This window comes from Podarcis cretensis (genome assembly GCF_951804945.1).
Source record: "Podarcis cretensis genome assembly, chromosome: 6".
NCBI classification, from domain to species: Eukaryota; Metazoa; Chordata; class Lepidosauria; order Squamata; family Lacertidae; genus Podarcis; species Podarcis cretensis.
The window spans coordinates 73,523,851-73,544,447 of NC_137175.1; the positions used below are offsets into that span (position 1 = coordinate 73,523,851).

Genomic DNA, 20,597 nt, shown 5'->3' on the forward strand with positions numbered 1-20,597 from the left:
AACACGATGCTCACATGAATGGTAGCATGGTACCTGAAATTTGCAACACGGATTCACAGATGATAATCGCAGAGGTCTGGGTATCAGAAATGCTGAGCCCCCCACCCCCCAATCTATTTTTTTTTTAAAAAAATTCATTTTACAAAAAAACAAAAAAGGAACAAATTATTATATATATCATGTTTCAACTTCCCTCCCCCTCTTTCTGCAGTTCCTTATAGTTATAATGCTTTCCTGCATTTCGAAATTAAACCAAATTATTATTCATCCCATATAATCAGTATATATTTTATACCACTGCATGTTTTTATGTTAATCCTGCTAATGATTTAATCTGTTTAAAATAATTTTGTGAATATTCAATAAATGTTTTCCACTCTGTATTTAAAAACTTTACTGTCTTGGCTTCTTATTCTTCCAGTAAGTTTCACCATTTCTGCATACTCCAATAGTTTTTGTTGCCACTCTTCTTTGGTCAGGACATGGTCTTCTTTCCATCTTTGGGCAAATGTTGTATGAGCAGCTGTGGCTGCATACATAAATAACATTTCATATTGTTTAGGTAACTCTAGTCCCATAATCCCCAAAAGAGCCTCCCCAGCTAGAAGAATGAGAGTTTGCTGGGTCTCCGGTTGCTCAGAAGCTCCAGTTTCAGAGGCAGTCAAGTTTTTGCAGCTCCTCCCCTGCCTACTGCAGCTCCTCCCCTGCCTACTGCAGCTCCTCCCCTGCCTACTGCAGCCCTCTCATTCTACTGTAGAGCATCTCCCAATCCCCGGGAGCTGGGGGTGGGATGGGGTGGAGAGGTGAAAATCAGGTACCCCGACATTTGTGAGTGGATGCACTTTAAAGTAAGGAAGAGCCAACAGTAGACACAACCCACAAAGTGTTATCCAGTCTGGGCACATCATGCTAGGTTTATGGGTGTGAGGAATATGTGTGGTTGCTCACAAAGATAACACCTAAGACTCCGACCTGTCTTTTACAGGTTTTATTGAGTGCAAAAACCATGTACAGTGCAGAAGTCCAAAATCCATGTCTGCCTCAATCACTAGCAGATTCCGGAAGTGGTTTCTTCCAGTTTTTCCAGAAGTAGTTTTTCCGGTTCTTCTACCACTGAATTCCAACTGCTAGAAGGCACATAACAAGAGTGGGCTACTAACTTCCTGCCTTGTGTGCATCTGATTGGCTCACTGAGGTAGATGGGCCTTTGCTCTCTGATCCAGAAAAGTATCAAAGTGTTAAAAGAAGACTCAGTGGAAGAATGTTGGGGACTAGAGGAGTGTGATCGAGTCTTGCACATGATTGACAGACAGGTGACCATGTCTGTTGGGAATGAAAGTTGGAGAGATGAAAAATGGAGAAGAGATGAAGTATCAGAGAGAGGGAATGAGAAATGGGAGGGGAAATCGAAGAACAAGGAAATAGCTTAATGGAGAACTCTTAAGGAGGATAGTCATCCAGGTTAGATTAGGTTATTAGAAACTCATTTTAATTTAATGAATCACCTGTCACAGAAGACTTAAGGCAGCTTCCAAACATATCCATAAAAACAACAAAACATAACTAAGATAAAACAATACCAGAAAAACAACAACTAAATACATGTTTAAAAACAACATACAGTAAGCTTCTAAAGCATAATCCTTTCCACCCAGCTGGAAAAGCTTGTCGAAACGAAAATGTCTTCCGTTGTTTTCAGAGTACAAATAGCGGGCACCGCTAGGAATTCTGTTCCACGGAAAAGTGGCAACCTCACTGAAAGTCCTGCTCTGAATTACTGTGCAGCAGGCCTCAGATATTTAAGAGACTTCTGCAGAACTTAGTGACCCACTGGGTATATAACAGATAAGGCAGCCTCTCAAGTAAAACCTAATATGTTCATACCAATCCTTGAGTTTGGCCCCATAATAGATTAGCAGCCAGTTCACATCCTGCAGACAATTTTAAGATTTCTGTTTAAAGCGACTATTATTTCCCACAAATATGTTTACTGTTTTAGCTAACTCTGTTCTGGTTTGGGTACCTTACAGTGCTACCTCGGGTTAAGAACTTAATTCCTTCTGTAGGTCCGTTCTTAACCTGAAACTGTTCTTAACCTGAAGCACCACTTTAGCTAATGGGGCCTCCTGCTGCCACTGCGCCGCCACCGCACAATTTCTGTTCTCATCCTGAAGCAAAGTTCTTAACCCGAGGTACTATTTTTGGGTTAGCGGAGTCTGTAACCTGAAGCGTCTGTAACCCGAGGTATCACTGTATAATAGTACATCTCACTCCACATGCCTTGGGTAGATATACACCTGTGTTGTAAAACACAGTTTTGGTTGGGATATAGGCCATGAATAAATTGACCAAACAAATAAAATACTTGAATAAGAATATACTGAGGGAGAAGACCACAGTCCTCTGTACCTCAATAAGGATTGGCAGTGGATATCTCCAGAACCAATAAAGGAATTCTGGTTGGTCTGTCCAAGGAATGGTTGGAGTACACCTTTTGAGGCAGAGTTCAAACATCTGATAATGGACATAAAAAACATATACTAATGGGGGAAAACATGAAAAAGGCATTGTATTGGGGAAAACGGCTTGCAAAAATGTGTACATTAGTCAAAACCGCATTAAAAATATGCTTATTAGGAGAAAATTGCACTGGGGACAAAGGTGGAGGATTTTCATGAGAATCAGAAATGGATGCCGAAATGTGGAGAACTAAATTCAAGAATGGAAAAATGAGGAACTTAAGAGAACTGAAACTAACAGAATTCTCCATCCCTAGCTCAGAAAAAGAAAACCCTTGCACCCACTGTAATCATCTTTGAGCACAGAGCAGAACAGAGCAGCATCAGTCCTTCTCTGGCCAAAACAATTGTGTGGGTGAACTTGAACACAGCACACCCCTTGGAGACGCTTGGTCTGAAGCTAGTCCTGTGATGATGTGGTATATTGAAGGAGGCTGAGTAGAATTCGCCTGCCACTGAGACAATTAGCGGGGGGGGGGGGGAGAGAGAATGGCACCCCCTTCTTATTGCCCACTGCTTATTGTTATTATTATTGCAGGTTATTATTATTGCTTGTCTAAACAACATAGTGCAACAGAAGAAATTATGTCCCAAAATAAAACCAATAAGCTAAAAGTGCTTAGCACAAAATCTGAAGCCAATGCTGTGTTTATTGCCCATAACTCAAAACACACTTTCTTTTGCAAGCAGAGTGCTTAGGTTTCTGCAGTTGCTGTGCCATCCCCTTCTGCCTCTGCCTCACCAAAACAAGTTTCCCTCTTGCGTTCCAAACCTATCAGAGCTTCCTGGTCGAACTGATGAGAGTGCCAAATTTCCAGTGGCTCAGCCCTGCCAGAAATTTGCCCACTGCCTTCGTCTGAAAACACTTTCGACACAGAATAGCTCTCTTGATTTTGAAAGAGCTCCCAGGAGAGCTGAAGACGTTGATTTCAAATCCCTTATTAAAACCTGCTTCTTCAGGAACTGAGTGTGTTTGTGTGTGTGTGTTTATACATGACAGCACCTAATTTTTCCATCTTTTAAAAAGCATTTAGCTATGCCTTTTCCATGTTTCCCACCTAAATATAACCACTTCCAAAATGCGTTAAGAGTTTGAATGCCACAACCACGTTGCTTGTGGAAAGTTAGTAAAAACTCAGATCTTTGAAGAAAATGGCCTTCTTTTAAAATCTTTCCATATCAACCTTTGCCTCAGACTATCCTTCAACGAAGTTAAATTAAGAAGATTTTTTTAAAACAAAAAAGATTGGGGGGGGGGGATATGGTGTTGAGTCAACATCCTCCACCCTGTTTTCCATACTTAGTGAGCATGCTCCAGCTGACTGGTTTTCAACTCAATTTCTACAGCACCGTCAGCTTCTAAAGACAATCATGGGAGTGAAGGCTGCAGAATGGAACCTCTGGAATCAAGGTACCTCAAGAAGGAATAAACACTTAATTTATCTAAAGGTAAAGTTCAATGTTCTTCTTCACTAGATAACATGTTGTTTCCCCCTCTTTTTAAGAATTATTCTGTTGAAATAACACTTCTTTTCTCTGTGTTATTTCCCATTCTAGCAAATATCCAGTGTGGGAGGGCGGTGGATCTTTTCGCTAGCAGTTAGGATTTCTAACATGTTAAAAAGGTAAAGGGACCCCTGACCATTAGGTCCAGTTGTGACCGACTCTCGGGTTGCGGCGCTCATCTCGCTTTATTGGCCGAGGGAGCCGGCGTACAGCTTCCGGGTCATGTGGCCAGCATGACTAAGCCACTTCTGGCGAACCAGAGCAGCGCACGGAAACGCCATTTACCTTCCCGCCAGAGCGGTACCTATTTATCTACTTGCACTTTGACGTGCTTTCGAACTGCTAGGTTGGCAGGAGCAGGGACTGAGCAACGGGAGCTCACCCCATCACGGGGATTCGAACCGCCGACCTTCTGATTGGCAAGTCCTAGGCTCTGTGGTTTAACCCACAGCGCCACCCACGTCCCTCTAACATGTTAGCCCCATGCTTGAAAAGGATTCAGTAGCATCAAGCCAAATGGCCAAGAGAAGCCCACTGAAACTGGTGAAGTTACAGTAGTAGTAATAATAATAATAATACAGTGGTACCTCGGGTTAAGTGCTTAATTTGTCCCGGAGGTCTGTTCTTAACCTGAAACTGTTCTTAACCTGAAGCACCACTTTAGCTAATGGGGCCCCCTGCTGCCGCCGCGCCACTGAAGCACAATTTCTGTTCTCATCCTGAAGCAAAGTTCTTAACCTGAGGCACTATTTCTGGGTTAGCAGAGTCTGTAACCTGAAAAGTATGTAACCCGAGGTACCACGGTAATGGAAGAGGGGTCATGTGCCAGCAGATAAAGATTGGTTGCCTTTTGCTCACGCAACCATTGCACACAACCCAGAATTTTGGCATCCATCATCTCTGGAAACAGACTAAACCTATTATTTGCATTAAAAAATATTTTATTGTCCAGCCAAATCCAATGCTGCTTTACTAGAAACTGAGTTCAGTAGGGCATTCAGATGTTGATTGTTGGATTTCAACTCCCATAGCCAGCATCTCAAGCCCCTGGATCCTTATTTTTATTTAAATGGTACTACATCGGTCACTCTCCTGTCATTGGGCAGGAAGGCCAATCATAGGGGTGTTCCATATTTTTGTTCGGAGATCAGTAGTTTCACATCTGAGTTCTTTAATAGTGGGTGGATTTGCCATGTGTTCAGGTGGATGGCATCTGGACCTGAAGATTTGTTTATTTTAAATGTGGATTCTAATGCCTTTAAATATAACTTATTTATCGTTTACTTGAGTCAGAGGCTTCCTCCTAATTATTCAGATGGGTTCTTTGCTATCTTAATATTCGTATTACTTAAGAAGTTCAACAAACACTAGGTTGCTAAATGCAGATCTCAGCCTTAAATTTAAATATGGTGCATAACAGTAATATAGTGATAATATAACGAGGTTATCTTGGTTGACTTTAATATGTAACTACATGGGAACTGTAGTTCAACAACATCTGGAGGACACATTTGGTTTCTCCTGGCTTATAGCCTAAGCTCAGTTTGGGTTTATTCTGTGCTGTAAACTAATCAAGGCTGTTGAAATAAAAATGAATTAATTTTGATTAAGCAGGGGTAGAGAACTTGTGGCTCCCAGACATTGCAGGTCTAATATCAGCTCTGACCATTGGCCATGCTGGCCAAGTCTGATGGGAATTGAGAGTACAACATCTGGACAAGCGTATATTCCCCGCCCTGTAATATATATAATTTATTCAGCCTGAGAAACCAGTTGACAGGGTGTGAAGGTTTTGTTTTTTAAAAAACCAGTTATTATTTAAAAGTTATCCAAATATTAAGGTATATATGTCTGATGTCAACAGATGTGAAAAGGTAACCCTTTCCACCTTTTTCAATGAGCCACTGAGGCGAAGCAATTACAAAACTGTTTCATCATCCAGGGCATTGGCAAACAGGGGGAAAGCGAAGTTTTATGTGATCAACATTGCTATGGCTGTAATAGTGCCTTTCAATTCACGAAGGTGAGCAGCAACAGCAAAATAGCAAAAATTAAAAATTGTGGTGGATTTAGTCATTGCTTTGTTCTTCTGGGAAAAAGTTTTGTCATCTGGAATTTTGTGCCAAAAGGAGAATCATGAACTGGTTGTTAGGTATGGATTGTGACTAAATTTATAATTGCTCAACACTGAAAGCATATCAGCAGCCAAACACGGGATAATGGTTTCTTAAGAAATGGGATATTGCCAGAATGATGAAAATGACCTATTACCTTGAAGAGGAAATGTTTTGATAAATTTTATGCTACATTTATCCTTTACTGGAAGAGCAGAGACAGTACATTTTTAAAAATTTCTGAGCATTGTAAAGTTTTTTAACTTAAATTTAGGTTACAATTTTTTCTGATTTTTTTTAAATGAATTGTGCTATTACCTATTTCCTGCTTTTATATATATATATAGTTGCATAATTAAACTCAACCAAGATAACCTCATTATATTATCATATAGATGAACAAGAAAAATAAGTATGGCTTGTGCAAAGGTAGGTCTTGTCTATTCTAGAGTTTAGCCCGTGGATAAAGACTTAGCATGTAGATAATGGCGATGTAGACGCCGTATAATTTCCGAAAGCTTCTTTCCCCCGCAAAGACCCATGGGATAAGAGCAGGGCTGGATTTAGGTTTGATGAGGCCCTAAGCTACTGAAGGTAATGGGGCCTTTTATATGTCCAGCTGTCCTTTGTCAACAACAAACTGTTGCTGTTTTTTTGTGCTGAATGCAGGTGGCGCTGTGGGTTAAAGCCTCAGCGCCTAGGGCTTGCCGATCGAAAGGTCGGCGGTTCGAATCCCTGCGGCGGGGTGCGCTCCCGCTGCTCGGTCCCAGCGCCTGCCAACCTAGCAGTTCGAAAGCACCTCCGGGTGCAAGTAGATAAATAGGGACCGCTTACCAGCGGGAAGGTAAACGGCGTTTCCGTGTGCGGCTCTGGCTCTGGCTCTGGCCAGAGCAGCGATTGTCACGCTGGCCACGTGACCCGGAAGTGTCTCCGGACAGCGCTGGCCCCTGGCCTCTTAAGTGAGATGGGCGCACAACCCCAGAGTCTGTCAAGACTGGCCCGTACGGGCAGGGGTACCTTTACCTTTATATGCTATATGGTAATTTAGGGACATAATAGGTATCTAAAGCCATTTGCACGTGTTGCCATGCAACCAGTCCATGCAGAATGTGGGCACCATATATATATATATATATATATACACACACACACACACACACACACACACCCCGTATATGTATGTAAAGGGACCCCTAACCATTAGGTCCAGTCGTGACTGACTCTGGGGTTGCGGCGATCACTTCTCTTTATTGGCCAAAGGAGCTGGCATACAGCTTCTGGGTCATGTGGCCAGCATGACTAAGCCACTTCTGGCAAACCAGAGCAGCGCACGGAAACGCCGTTTACCTTCCCGCTGGAGAGGTGCCTACTTATCTACTTGCACTTTGACGTGCTTTCGAACTGCTAGGTTGGCAGGAGCAGAGAACGAGCAAAGGGAGCTCATATATATATATATATATATATGAGCAAACCAGTGATATTTTTGGGAGCAGGCTGGGGGGGGGGCATTACTTACATCATAGGATCCTACACAACACAAAACACTGTTGCTGTACGTTGGTTTTATTTGTTTTTTTATCTTATATTTTGGAAATGTACACCCAGTGTCGTTGTTTTTCCTTTAAATTTCTTGGGGGTCCCCAAGTGAGTGGGGCCGTATGCTACAGCTTGTTTAGCTTATACGTAAATCGGGCACTGTTGCTTTTTTGAACTCGGTCGGAGAGCATGTGCAGCGAGGAGTGAGGTCGGAGCGGAGTTTGCCGTGCCGGGGTGGAAACCCCGCTATATGTCACGGGCTCCCCGAGGGCAGGGAGGGAGAAGCGTGCGACTGCCTCCCTTGCGTGGGAAACAGAGCGAGAGAGCGCGAGCGCCGCGTCCCCCTCCCCCTTCCAGGCGAGAACTCCTCTTCCGCTCCTCTCTCCGAACGCGCCCCGCCCCTACTCCCGGGCTTAGTCACGTGCTCCGAAGGGCCGCCAAGCAGCGCCGCTTTTTACGACAGGGTGACAGCCAAAGGGTGCGACGGCGACGACGTCGAGGAGGAGCGGCGGCGGAGGAGGAGGAGGAGGAGGGAGGAAGGAGGAGGAGGAGGAGGAGGAACCACCACCACCCACTGGAGGGGTGTGTGGGAGGGTCGGGAACGGGAGGGCGGCGCGCGCACGGGCGGGAGCGAGCGCGAGACGCCCGTCCCGACGCGAAAAGACACCCACCCCCTGTCCCCGTCCCTCCCCGTCCCCTCATGGGAATGTGAGGAGAGGGGGTTGACGCCCCCCCCTCAACCCTCGCCTCCGCCCCTGCCGCCGCCGCCGCCGCCGCCTGAGGAGCGAGCGCCCCCCTCGGCCCAGACCCGCCTTCTTCCCACCGGCGGCGGCGCCCAGGTGCGGAGTCCAGAGCCAGCGCGCAGCAATGGCGTCCAACGCGGCCGAGAGGGAGATTTTCCTCACAGACCTGCAGCAGGTAAAAGAGAGAAAGTGGCGGCGGCGGCGGCCCCCGAGGCTCCCTCCCTCCCTCCTTCCTTCCTTCCTTCCTTCGTTCCTTCCTCGCTTCTCTCCTCACGGCCCGGAAAAGCTCTTCTTCCTTCCTTGCCTCCCTTTCCTCTCTCCCCCCCCCCAATCCCTTCCAGCCTGGGGCCTCCTGGCCGCGGAGGTGGAGCCGCCCCCCTCCAGGCCCCCTTCCTCGGCGAGGCACACTCTGCCTCCTAGTGTCATAATCTCCTTTGCTGCTGGAGCCGCTTCTCTCTCTCTCTCTCTCTCTCTCTCTCTGGGCTCAGGCCACCTTGAGGTGGGTGGACCCCAGGAGTTTTCCTTTCCCCTTTTCTCCATCCCCCGCACACACGCCTACCTCTTCCCGGTTTCTTTAACTGAAAGTAAAACTTGTCGTGTGTAAAGCACACAATCCTCATCCTCCCCTTCTTTTTTTTTAAAGCTCTTTCCTTCCTCTGCTTTTTAGCTGGAGGGGTGTGTGTGTGAAGGAATCTTCCAACAGGAATTGCGAGTTAACTGTGCGCTGGGAACATCCCCTTTCTCCCCTTGTTGGTGCCCACAGTTGTGTTTCTTTCTCTTTTTGACACACACACTCTCCCACTTTGTGCATACTGGTAGAGAGTGGGGAACCACTATCTAGTAACTGGGTAGCGGGAGAAGATATGGGCAGGTTTGTTTGCTTCCTTATGTACCTTTCATAGCTTCCTGACTAATCCTGTATCTCTGTGGGGTGCATTTCCTGATTTTGTATAGGACTGGCTTGTTCATCACAGTGAACCTCTCGACCTTTATTCTCCACAAAATTAGTTTCTGCTGATCTCTCTTGAATACAAGATGACAGCTCTCCCACGTTTATAGGACCATAGCATACATTATCCATTTAACAGTAAATTGCAGTATGTTGTACACTCCTTGTATGTTGGAGTTATATTACCTACAAGTTCCATAAACTAGCAGCATGTCTCCAATATTTCACATCCATGGTCAATTGGGAAATGAACACCCGACCAGAAATTCTGTTGCTGCCTAAGTGTTCATATGAAATAGTGCTGTAACATAATTGATATAGTTGTAGATGAATCCAAATATTTGCCACTAACTGTCAAACTGAATGTACAATGGGTGGATGTCAAGTGTTCTTCCGTTCCTAAATATACCGTAGAGAGTGTGAAAGTGACTGGAGGGCAAGGCCTAGCCTGAAAAGTATAGTGTAATCACTGCCACAGGCTGTGAAAGAAACATTGTGGACTTTTTAAAACTAGCGTGGAGTACTGTTGCTACAGTAGCAGCATCACCTATATTTATTTTAGAAGATTTATAATTTGCCTCTTGGCTCCAAGAGGCTTCACAGTAGTTTACAATATAATTGAAAAAACACCTCTGATAAAACAGCAGTAATATCACAATAACTGAGAGTTGAGCAGCAGTAAACCAATTGTAGCAGCAGACAGCACAGTTAAAAGGGCATTCTGCAATCATAGACACTTGATACTTCTATTGAGAAGGCCCTGTCCTGTGTCCTTACCAACCATGCCTCTGAAGGCAAAGGAATATGAAGCTAGTCTTCTATTTACCATTATGAAAGGTGAAAGGATGCATGAGAAAGGATGCAATCCTCAACTGTTCTGACCATTTAGGACTTTATAGGTAATCACCAGCACCTGAAATTGTAAAGCTTTGCAGTTGTAAGCCAGTTGCAACTGTTAACACCAGGGTTATATCTTCCATGAAGCAGGTTTCAGCCAGCATTCTGGCTGCTGCATTTTGCACTAGCTGAAGTTTCCCAACACTTTTTAAATGAAACCCAGCGTAGAGCATGTTACAGTAAATTCAACCTAGAAGTAACCAAAGCATGTACAACAGTGGCCAGACCTGCTTTTTTCCAGGAAAATGCATTGCTGATGCATTTACCCAAGCTTTGCAACAGCATTCCTGGTCACAATAGTAACCTAAGTATCCTAGAGCAAATTTAGGTCAAGGAGAACCCCCAGGATACGAACCTGGAGTAGAGGTTCTGTTCAGACTAGGTGGTACCCCGAGGCTTGGAATAGCTTCCCTGTTAATTAGCAGCACCCTGTCTTTGCCAGGCTTAGCTTCAATTTATGTACTCACATCTGATCCATAACTTCTCAAGCAATGTTCAACACCTCCTGCAGCCACCCTGGCATTTGATGAAAAGGAGAGATAGTACTAGGGTTCACCTGTATATTGGCAACATCTAGTCCAAATCCCTAAAGTCTCTCCAGCCGTTTTATTTTCATGTAAATGTTGAACAGCATAAGGACAAAATATAATGCTGGGGCATCCTAGAAGCCAAAGGCCAAGAGGGCGTGCAGAAGTCTCAACACTGTTTTCTAGGACCTGCCCTACCAATAAGACCTTGAATCTTTGCGAAACTGCTTCCAAGCCCTATCCTGACCCAAAGGATATAATCGTTGGTAGTCTCAAAAGCCATTGAGAGGTCCAGCAGATCCAAGAGAGATGCACTGCCCCCATTTAGCTTCTGACATAGATCATACAGCAAAACTGCCAAGGCAGATTGAAAAGGATTGTGGGAACCAGTCTTTTCCAAAAAATGTCTGTAGATTTGTAACACTTGTACACCTTGCCCAAGAATGGTAATAGGCTGGTAATTATCCAAAGATGTAGGATCAAAGAAATGTTTTTTTTCAGCAGTGGCAGAACTGATGGCATCTCTCTCTCTCTCTTAAATAAGCATTCACTACCACTGCCAGCCATTTAGATGGTTCCTTTTGGTCAAGAGGGCATGTAGTCAGTCTCAAACCTCCAAGCAACCTGTCCACATGCTCAGGCAGAAGCAACTCAAATATATTCATCAACTGGAAAGCAGATACTGTGGATACATCCATAGTTTCTGTTCCTGAAGATGTGCAGATGTAAAGAGCAGGTGTCATCTGCAACGTGTTCTGCAAATTTGTCACAGTAGGCCACTGAGGGGCTACCAAGGGTTCTTCTTTGAGGACTCGGATTTGACACGCTCTTCACCACTTGGAGCATCTTCTGGATGACACTGTACTGATGAGTTGCAGTGGAAAAGTAAAATTTTGTGAGTGATCATGTCAGTTGCTCATGTCATTTCCCCATTCCATACCTCTGACATGATAGCCAGTCATGTTAGCTAGAAACTACCCAAGAGCAGTCAGAAATTAATTTGGGTCCATCAGTCTCCATGAGCAGACCATCCTGATAGTTTTACAGAGGGTATGAAACCCTGTGAATCTACAAGAAGTAGTGAACTCCTTTGTTATGGACAGTTATCTCAAAGCCTCCCACCAGCAGTGTGTCCAGTCCAGCAGTGTGTGCATGTAGATAGGCCCATAGTTGTCATGGAGGCCATGAATTCCTGACTACCACAGATGAGGGTACATAGTCCTTGTGGTTTAATAGTCTTGATAATATTACATCCCCCCTCTCCAAAGCAATGCCATTGGCTATTAATTCCAAGAGTTAAAGTGCATGTTGATACCAGCCTCATGACAGGCTTTTTGTATTGCTTTCATATTTTTGTCTTCTTTTTTTTGTTTTTCCTATGGAAAAAGTCAAAATATTTTCTGCCAATTTTCTTGATAACACATGGTGTTGCAAAAAGAAGCATACTGTGTATTTTACACATTCTGTTTCCAGAATTTGCTGGTGTACAAAAGGTAGAAAGAGAAGGGAAGCAGCAAAAAGCCAAGAGCAGGATTGAAAAAACTTCATACATATGGTCACACAGGCTCCTAAAAATATGATAGCGGCTCCCAGGATTTTAAAATAGTTTTCCATAACTGATTGAGAGAGACGTGACTTTGTAGTGACATGGATGCTGCTCTTAAAGCAAATCCAGTTGAGGCGTCCAATGTGACGTTTGTTATTTCCTTATGATGTGAATTGATGATGTTCACAAGATACTTGCCCCAAGGCGTCTGACTACATGCCCTCTGGACCCCTGCCCTTTTTGGCTGGCTAAAGCCAGCTGGTTGTTACTGGGTGGATGAGGAAGTGCTAGCTGCTCTTAAAGAGTTGGTGATGTGACTGCACCTTTAAAAACCCACCCTGGGCCCAATGGTGTGTAAGAACTACCAGCCATTTACCAATGCCCCTTTCTAAGAGAACATGGTAGAGAGGGTGGTGGCAGAGCAATTTCAAGTGTTCCACTTTAATCTGGGGTTAGGCCTGGTTTCAGTGCTGAATCGGCTTTCATTGCCCTAATGGATGACCTGTATCGGGACAGAAAGAGTGCATCCCTGTTACAATTACTTTCTCAGCAAATTTTGATACCACTGACCATGGTATCTTCCTATATCAACTATGCGGGATGGGTATTGGAGTCCCAAAATGGCATCGGGGGAGTGCTCTTTGACTTCCTGCCACCTGTGCTAGGTGGTTCTGTAGGGTATTGTTTTGTTTCCAGTGCTATTTAACAGGCATAGGCAAACTCCAGCCCTCCAGATGTTTTAGGACTACAATTCCCATCATTCCAAGCTAACAGGACCAGTGGTCAGGGATGATGAGAACTATAGTCCCAAACATCTGGAGGGCCAGAGTTTACCTATGCCTGATCTATATGAAGCCACTGGGAGTGGTCATTAGGAGTTTTGGAGCAAAGTGCCATTGGTTTGCTGATGACACACAGCTGTACCTCTACATAGCATTTGAATTAGGAGAGGCTGTGCAATCTATGGACCCGTTTCTGTTCTGGATGAGGTTGCTTGGGGAAATGTAGCTTGGGAAGGTATTCCTGGAAATGTCTTTGTCATTAGGCCAAAGTGACCTTGGTGGCTAGAAGTGCTTTTTACCTGCTTTGTCTGGTACAGCAGTTACATCTGTACCTGGACCAGGATAACTTGGGCACTGTGGTCCACACATTGCTAACCTCAAAACTGGATGTCTGAAGAACACTTTTCCAGCTGAGATTCAGCAAGCATCCTCACTTTGGGCTTTCAGGAGTCTCTTGAATACTTTTTTATGTTGACAAGATTTCTGAATTTTCCCCTGAATTGACTCTGTTTTTAAAAGGAACTTTTCTCTTTAAAAAATTTAGCACCAGTCATGAAGATAAGAAAAGTTGTATACCTCTCTACAAGTGGTAAAAGGTTTAGGAAGAACTAGCATTATTCATGCTCAGCTGAGAGCTGGTGTACAAGAAAATGGATCTATTATTCCTTTGGGAGACCCTCACTATCATGACAGTTTTATAATTGTGAGCATGGGTCACTGATTGTACCCTTCAGTTTAATACTAATACAAATTTGTAAAAATAGGGTGGAAGTCCACATTGTACGGGTCCTGATTTAGTGATTTTATGTCTTTTGTTTAATCCCAGCATTTGATTAAGTCACAAATGTTTGCTATCTTTTGAAAGTGGGTATTATTCAGAAAGCATATTTACAATAGTGGGAATATGCGTCACAGCAGATGTAATGCAACCTGTATTCCTTAACTACAGATGGGAGATTGGGAGCACCCTGTGGACTTAAATGTTTCTCCCTCATTTATTTACCTGCTTGTGCAGGCATTCATCGTTCTCTAGCCATTTCAGAGATAGCTGTGATTATGACTATGCCAGCATTTTGCTAACCAAAGTTGGTGCCAACCACAATTTGCACTCGTGCTTCTAAATATCCAGCTCCTAAGGTGGAGTGGAGAAGTCAAGATGTATTCGCTGTGTGCTGGCTGTATGCTCTGGGTACTTGGCTAGCACAGAGTCAAAACAAGCTTCCAACCTCTTCCCTGTGTCCATTCAGAACTGGAGCAGGGTGGAAGTTTGCTGTCTCCCATTCACCTCCAGTCGCAGCTCTAAGCTTGGAGCTCCAGAGAGGAGATTGGGTTTATTTTTGACTTTGAGCTATGTTGTGTGACGTCTGGGCAAGACCCCACCCATTACAGGAGGAGCATGGTTCTTGCAACCACAAATGTTTGGGTTGGCCAAAGAATGCCAAAATTTGTGGACCACTTGAGCCAGGCCATATTGCTGCAGCAATATGAATAACTTTAATCTTATTTCCTGAGCACCTGGCTTACAAACCTAAGAGCAGGAAGTCTCAGAGACTTTATCCTGGTTAAAGGAAACATTCATGGCTGCATAACCAGCATAAGAGGACAATCTGAGTGGATCTGTCCCAGTTGAAAGGAAAGCTCAATACAGAGGAGGAAGAGTTGGACGTTTGAACTTAGACCTTCACCTATGACTGGCTACAGCTGACAGTCTTGATATCAGGAAATACATAAGAAAAATATAATTACTGTTACTTCATATGGCATTCCCTGTGAGGGGCAAATAATGTTATGTTTGTGTGCTGGTTGCATTATATTAAATAGAATGAAAAATTTGTAGAGGCCTATGCGTTGAGCCAGTATGATACTTTGATCACTTAATACCAACACTTGAGTATTTGGTAGTAATGACTATGTGGCAACTATACCCTGGTCCGCTGAGATGAGCAGGATTTGCATAATCATTATATTTGCTACATGTAGGAGTGTAAAGTGGGTGGGCAAATCTCAGGTGCATGATCTTCCTTGGATGTCAAGCAATTTGAGATTGAAAATACAGTAAAGCCCTTAGAACTTTGGACAAGATTTAGATAGTGGCACCAGCTGTAGGTTACCTGTTTCTACTTTGTCTAACATAATTTGTTCTTCCAAAATTAGTTCCTTGTTCTGCACTCAGTGTCATTTCTGAAGTTTCCCTGAGTTTGGATGGATACTTTGTTTGGTGTTGCGGTATGGCTTTTTTTCTTACGAATGTGATTCAGGAGTTCTACACATACCAAGTTGTCTCATGTGTTTTTGAATTGGGACAGTATTCAGTTCAATAATAAAAATACTACTTTAGAGCACTGTTTGGGAGCCTCAAGCCTGAATGAAATACGGTGGTACAGGCCTTTCTCACTGCTCCTTGGGATTCTCCCAGCTCATGCCTCTTCACTAGGCCACACCTCTTACCAGCCCTGTTCTGAGGCCTCTGAAGAGCTTTTGCCCAGATGGAACATATCCTTGAACTGTGATAATGTTCTTGCTTGTGTGAATGGAAGATGGCAATATAGGTGTAGGTGTAGAAACCTTGGGCATTTGTGTGGCTAGAATGTGGCCTACTGCAGTGTTTCCCAACCTTGTGCCTCCAGCTGTTTTTTAACTACAACTCCCATCATCCCTGACTAGCAAGACCAGTGGCAAGGGATGATGGGAATTGTAGTCCAAAAACAGCTGGAGGCACAAGGTTGGGAAACACTGGCCTACTGTACAAAAGAAAGAGCTTCAGCCATTGTTCCATCCACTGTTTCCCCTGGCCCCACCTTCCACACATTGGGAATTCAGTCTCTGAAAGGTTTTCCATAATGGAATGTAGCCTTTCTACTGAAAAGATGCCCCAGCCCTGCATTAGAGTGTATTACAGTTTTGAGAGAAAATAATAATAATAATAATAATAATAATAATAATAATAATAATAATAATAAATTTATTTATATCCCTCCCTCCCCAGCCGAAGCCGGGCTCAGGGCGGCTAACATAAGGAGCCAACTGCTTAGCTTGGCAGAGATGAAAAAATGCCGCTTTTGTTATAGCTGCAATCTGCGCCTCCATGGAGAGGGAGGTATTGAAGATTACACCCAAACTCTTAACGGACGGTGCTGGCACTAATTGCACCCCCACAAGAGATGGGAGTTGCCCCCTCGATCCCACATCGTCCCGTCCCAGCCAGAGGACCTCTGTCTTCGAAGGATTTAACTTCAACCGGCTCCCACATAACCATCCAGCCACAGCTTCCAGACATCTGGTCAGTGTTTCTGGGGCCGAGTCAGGATAGAGTTGGGTGTCATCGGCATACTGATGGCAACCCAGCTCAACATGCAGTTGCAGTTGCAGTTGCTCTGCACACACTTGGTCCAACAATGGTTGTTGACCCATAGACAGCTTCCCCACCTCCCCTTCTCTTCTACTTTCTCCATCATATCAGAATACTCTTGGGGTTTATTAAACTAAGCTTTCTTGTTGCATCCAAACTGCTAAACTGTGGTTTGATGGCTTAAAGTCTGAGATTAAACTATAGTTTCCCAGTTCAGATGAAGATGGAAATTCTGGTTTAATAAATCTTGAAAATACTGAATTGCAAAATGAACGACTGGGGAGAAGAGAGTGCCTGAGATCATTATGTTTGAACTAGCCCTGAAACTGGATTCAGTATTTCATGTTTGATTATAAATGACTCATAGGTCTGAAAATATTGAAGACTACTGATCTAACACATATCACAGTGGAAACAATGGAGAGTACTCTTTTATTTCTTAAAAAAGGCAACAGAAATCATGAGAGAGACGATAGGTCACCCCACCTGAAAGCAAGTTAAACGTTGAAGTTTTATTTATTTTTTAAATGAATTGCTTCTGGCAGTTAACATAAACGCAGCAAGATGAATGTGAGTCAAACTGAAAAGCAAAAATGAACATAAGGCACATTATAGAAGGGTTGCGGAGAGCACAATGCACACATATTTGATTTAGTCCCTTGCACAACTAATTTTATTTCATGTGAAGCAATTTATAGAATAAACTGATATTTTAAAAACTTGCATTGACTGTGGATATGTTCTAAAGTTAGAAGCATCCCTGGAAAAGTAAGAGAAGTGTAAGTCAAATATGCCTGACTACTGCTGCAGCATTCTTGAACTGCTGCCCATGTAGAGCTCTGTAATCTCCTTTAATGGAGACGTGTTTTCTTTGATAGCAAAGTTTGTTTGTTTGTTTGGTGGAGTAAGTTTTAGCCCTCAGATGGTGATTCTTTCCAATTTTATTATTTTGGAACTTTGCAGCAGTTGGAAAAATTGTATTAGCTTTACTCATCTTCTGATCTTAATGCTAGAATTTAATCTACTGAATTCATTTCTAATGCTGAGTATTTTAAGTCAAGAATAAGTTGCTGAGCTATTTTAAGCCCAAAGATTGTGAATGAGCACTAATAGGGTTTCTCAGGAAGCATTTACTGTGTGGATTCCGGAAGGCCTCATTAGGGAAGTAAATAAATAATTTCCTATGATTGGTCAGTACTGTCTGGCAGGTACTGTCAATCTTCTGAAAGCCAAATTAGGTTACCACCTTTTAATAGCTCTCATTAATTGGATCTCTGAATTGAAAAGCACTCTATACAGCTATCTGCAATAGAACTCTTAGTCTGCAATCTTATATACCAGGGGTTGGAAACATTTTTCAGGCAAAGGGGAGTCCACATTTCCTTATGGTCAACTTTCTTGTCAACCTATCAGGCAGGCAGAGGAAAAAGTGGGTAGAACAGTAGATCTCATCCTTTCTCCATTCAGGCAAGTAAGTGGCATTACCTCTGAAGAAGGACACATTCCAGTCAGGCAGAGGCAATCAATTAGGACTAGTGAGGGCCTTTGAGGAACATCCTTAGGGTTGGTAGAGAGCCCACAGACATTGGCCAGAAGTTCCCCAACCTTGCTTTATACAAAAATTAAACCCATGGCTTTTATATGTATTGATTATTTTGTATCTTTTAATTACTCCCATGAAGATCTGTTATCCTTTAAAACACAATTTGTGTTTAATCTACAGAAGAATTGTTAATGCAGTTCTACGGTAGTTGGGTGATAGAGTAAAATACTGCTTTCCACTGCCAACATGCAATCAGGAGGACACTTTATGGCACTAGATATCTGCCCCATACCTGACACCCCACGTCATGTCAGTTGTGAGGCTGGTAGGTGTGGTTTAGGAAAAACTACCTTTCCAAGCCAAATCTGACAGGCCAAGTATGGCCTGCAGGCTGCAGGTTGTAGAGGATAGGAGATGTAAGTAGTCCCTAGTAAAACCAACTAGAACTTTAAAGTGAAACAAATCAGATAAGCAAAATAAGAAATGTTTGGTCTAGTGAAGTGAGTGTGTGAACCATTTAAGAATGGGGGGAAAGGAAATTCTGCTAAGGTTTTGGGCAGGTTGCTGTTAATAAAACCAAAAAATGCTTTTGAGATCTTGTGATGCATCGACTTAGGCAAATGAAACCAGTTGTAGGTTGTCCAGTGTTGAAATGCGTCTCCCATTTTTTAAAAGTAATGACAATCTACAAGAGGCCCAAACAGCACCAGTTTTGATTCATAAAGTAAGTAGGACAACTGCTGAGATACTACCAAACTGACCGCTTGTTAACAAAGCAGAAATGAAATGCCTTACTAAGAAGTAACTATTCAAACTGGACTCATGGGCTCTTAGATTCAGTATTTACACCTAAGGGTGCACAACAAGGTTTGACTTCACTATGTAGTACTTTGGTTCGTGAATGCCTTACGAGTCGAATGTTTTGCCTCCAGAATGCCACAAACCCAGAAGTGAGTGCTCCGGTTTGCAAATGTTCTTTGGAACCCGAACATCCAACAGGGCTTCCACAGCTTCTGATTGGCTACAGGAGCTTCCTGCAGCCAATCAGAAGCCACGCCTTGATTTCCAAACATTTTGGAACTCGAACAGGCTTCCAGAACAGATTCCGTTCAACTTCCAAGGTACCACTGTATTTTGTTTATTTATTAAATATGTATATTGTCATTTATTTGAGGATCACAAGACAGTTTACAATAAAAATACAGAACATAGTAACAAACAAAGAAATGCTTATCAAGTAATGGGAAGGAGAGAAAGAAGCCTAGATTTTAAGTTTTTAGCTGTGCACAGGACAGGTCTCTTTTAGGCAATGCCTGCAGAAACAAAAGCAAATAAAAACTTGGGCTCTGTGCCCCTGTTCCCAGCTGACAAGCAGGGGTTTAAATCTTGTTTTAGCTGTGATCACCTGTTTCCTGCTGGGAACAGGTGTGCTCAGCCAAGGCAGAATTGAACCCTGCCCTCCCAGCTGATGTCACGGAGCTAGAGATTCCCCACCCGTTGTACATAAAGGATGCAGTTCAGGAGTTCTTTTCTCCATACCTACCCACCCCCACAATTGGTAATCAAGAAATTCCAGCGCTTCTTACACAGGTGGCGTGGCTCATTTCCTTTTCCTAAGTAGGTATGAGAAGATTACCTTCCAAATACGGAACTTCTTGCAAGCAGGAATATGGTGCTTGCCCAAGGATTGATCGGTGCTGTTCATTTTTATTTCATAATTTTCTGGAAGATCAGTCAGATGATTTCAACATTAGATTGTTGCTGGCTAAGACAAGTTTGCTATCTACAGCAAGAAAGTTGCACACCTACTTTTTTGACCCTAAAGAGGATTGAGAGCTAGGCTGCCATGCGGATTTTAAAATGATATGAGGAACAATATTAAACACTGACAATTTGTATTCCTGAAAATGTTTAACTTACTCTTGAGGTGTCTTGTCTTTGTGTGTTGCGTTCTAATGTGTATTAGCTGCAAACAATTTAAAAAAATCATATTGATTTGGAGGCAACCTATCCCTTCTTTGACTTGCACAAAGTTTGGGCACATATGCCTGGTCTGGTCTGCTAACACTCCCCCATAATGTTTGCCATCTTTTACAATCCTGATACTAAGCTCAAGTGCTGAACTGCTGGAGCTCTTTTATTTCGACTTTTATCTGGTACCTGTATATAGTGGTATAAATATCAGTCTGAGTCATGCAAACTTGCTTAACTAGCCATACCACTATTGTAAATAATACTTGCCCCATATATACATTTGCTGATTCACTTGTGCACTGGGATTTTGCTGTTACAAGATTATTTCTGTATATGACATACAAGATAAGAAGAGATCTGCATAGGCATTTACCCTTACTTCAAAATCATTTGCCTTGTCTTTGTCTGGTCATTTTTGGAAATTAGAGAGGGGTATCACTGTGAATTAGAAATTTAAGCACTGATAAATGTTTCAGTTGCATGTAGTCTATATGCTGGAATGATTCCTCACTTTTTCATGTCTATCCCTTGCATGTTGTATCAAGAATCAAGGGATGGTGGCCCAGTGTAAATGTAAAGCTTAACCATGGCAAAGTGCAATGTAAATGAGCT

The 20,597-nt window shown here is 43.1% G+C and overlaps 1 protein-coding gene across 4 annotated transcripts in view; it reads left to right on the top strand.

The window, feature by feature from the left end:
- The first annotated feature begins 3,945 nt into the window (after positions 1 to 3,945).
- Positions 3,946 to 20,597, top strand: part of PKN2 (protein kinase N2) — a 52,741-nt gene continuing 36,089 nt past the window's right edge. For 2 of the 4 annotated variants that reach the window (XM_079981237.1, XM_079981239.1), the window contains exon 1: positions 3,946 to 3,968. Coding sequence is in view for 2 of the 4 variants with exons in the window: in XM_079981238.1 (XP_079837364.1) it covers positions 8,543 to 8,593 (51 nt within the window). In the remaining 2 variants the exon portion in view is untranslated. Of the gene's footprint in view, positions 3,969 to 8,187; positions 8,594 to 20,597 lie in introns of those variants that run through there. The other 2 variants (XM_079981238.1, XM_079981240.1) reach the window with 2 other exon arrangements.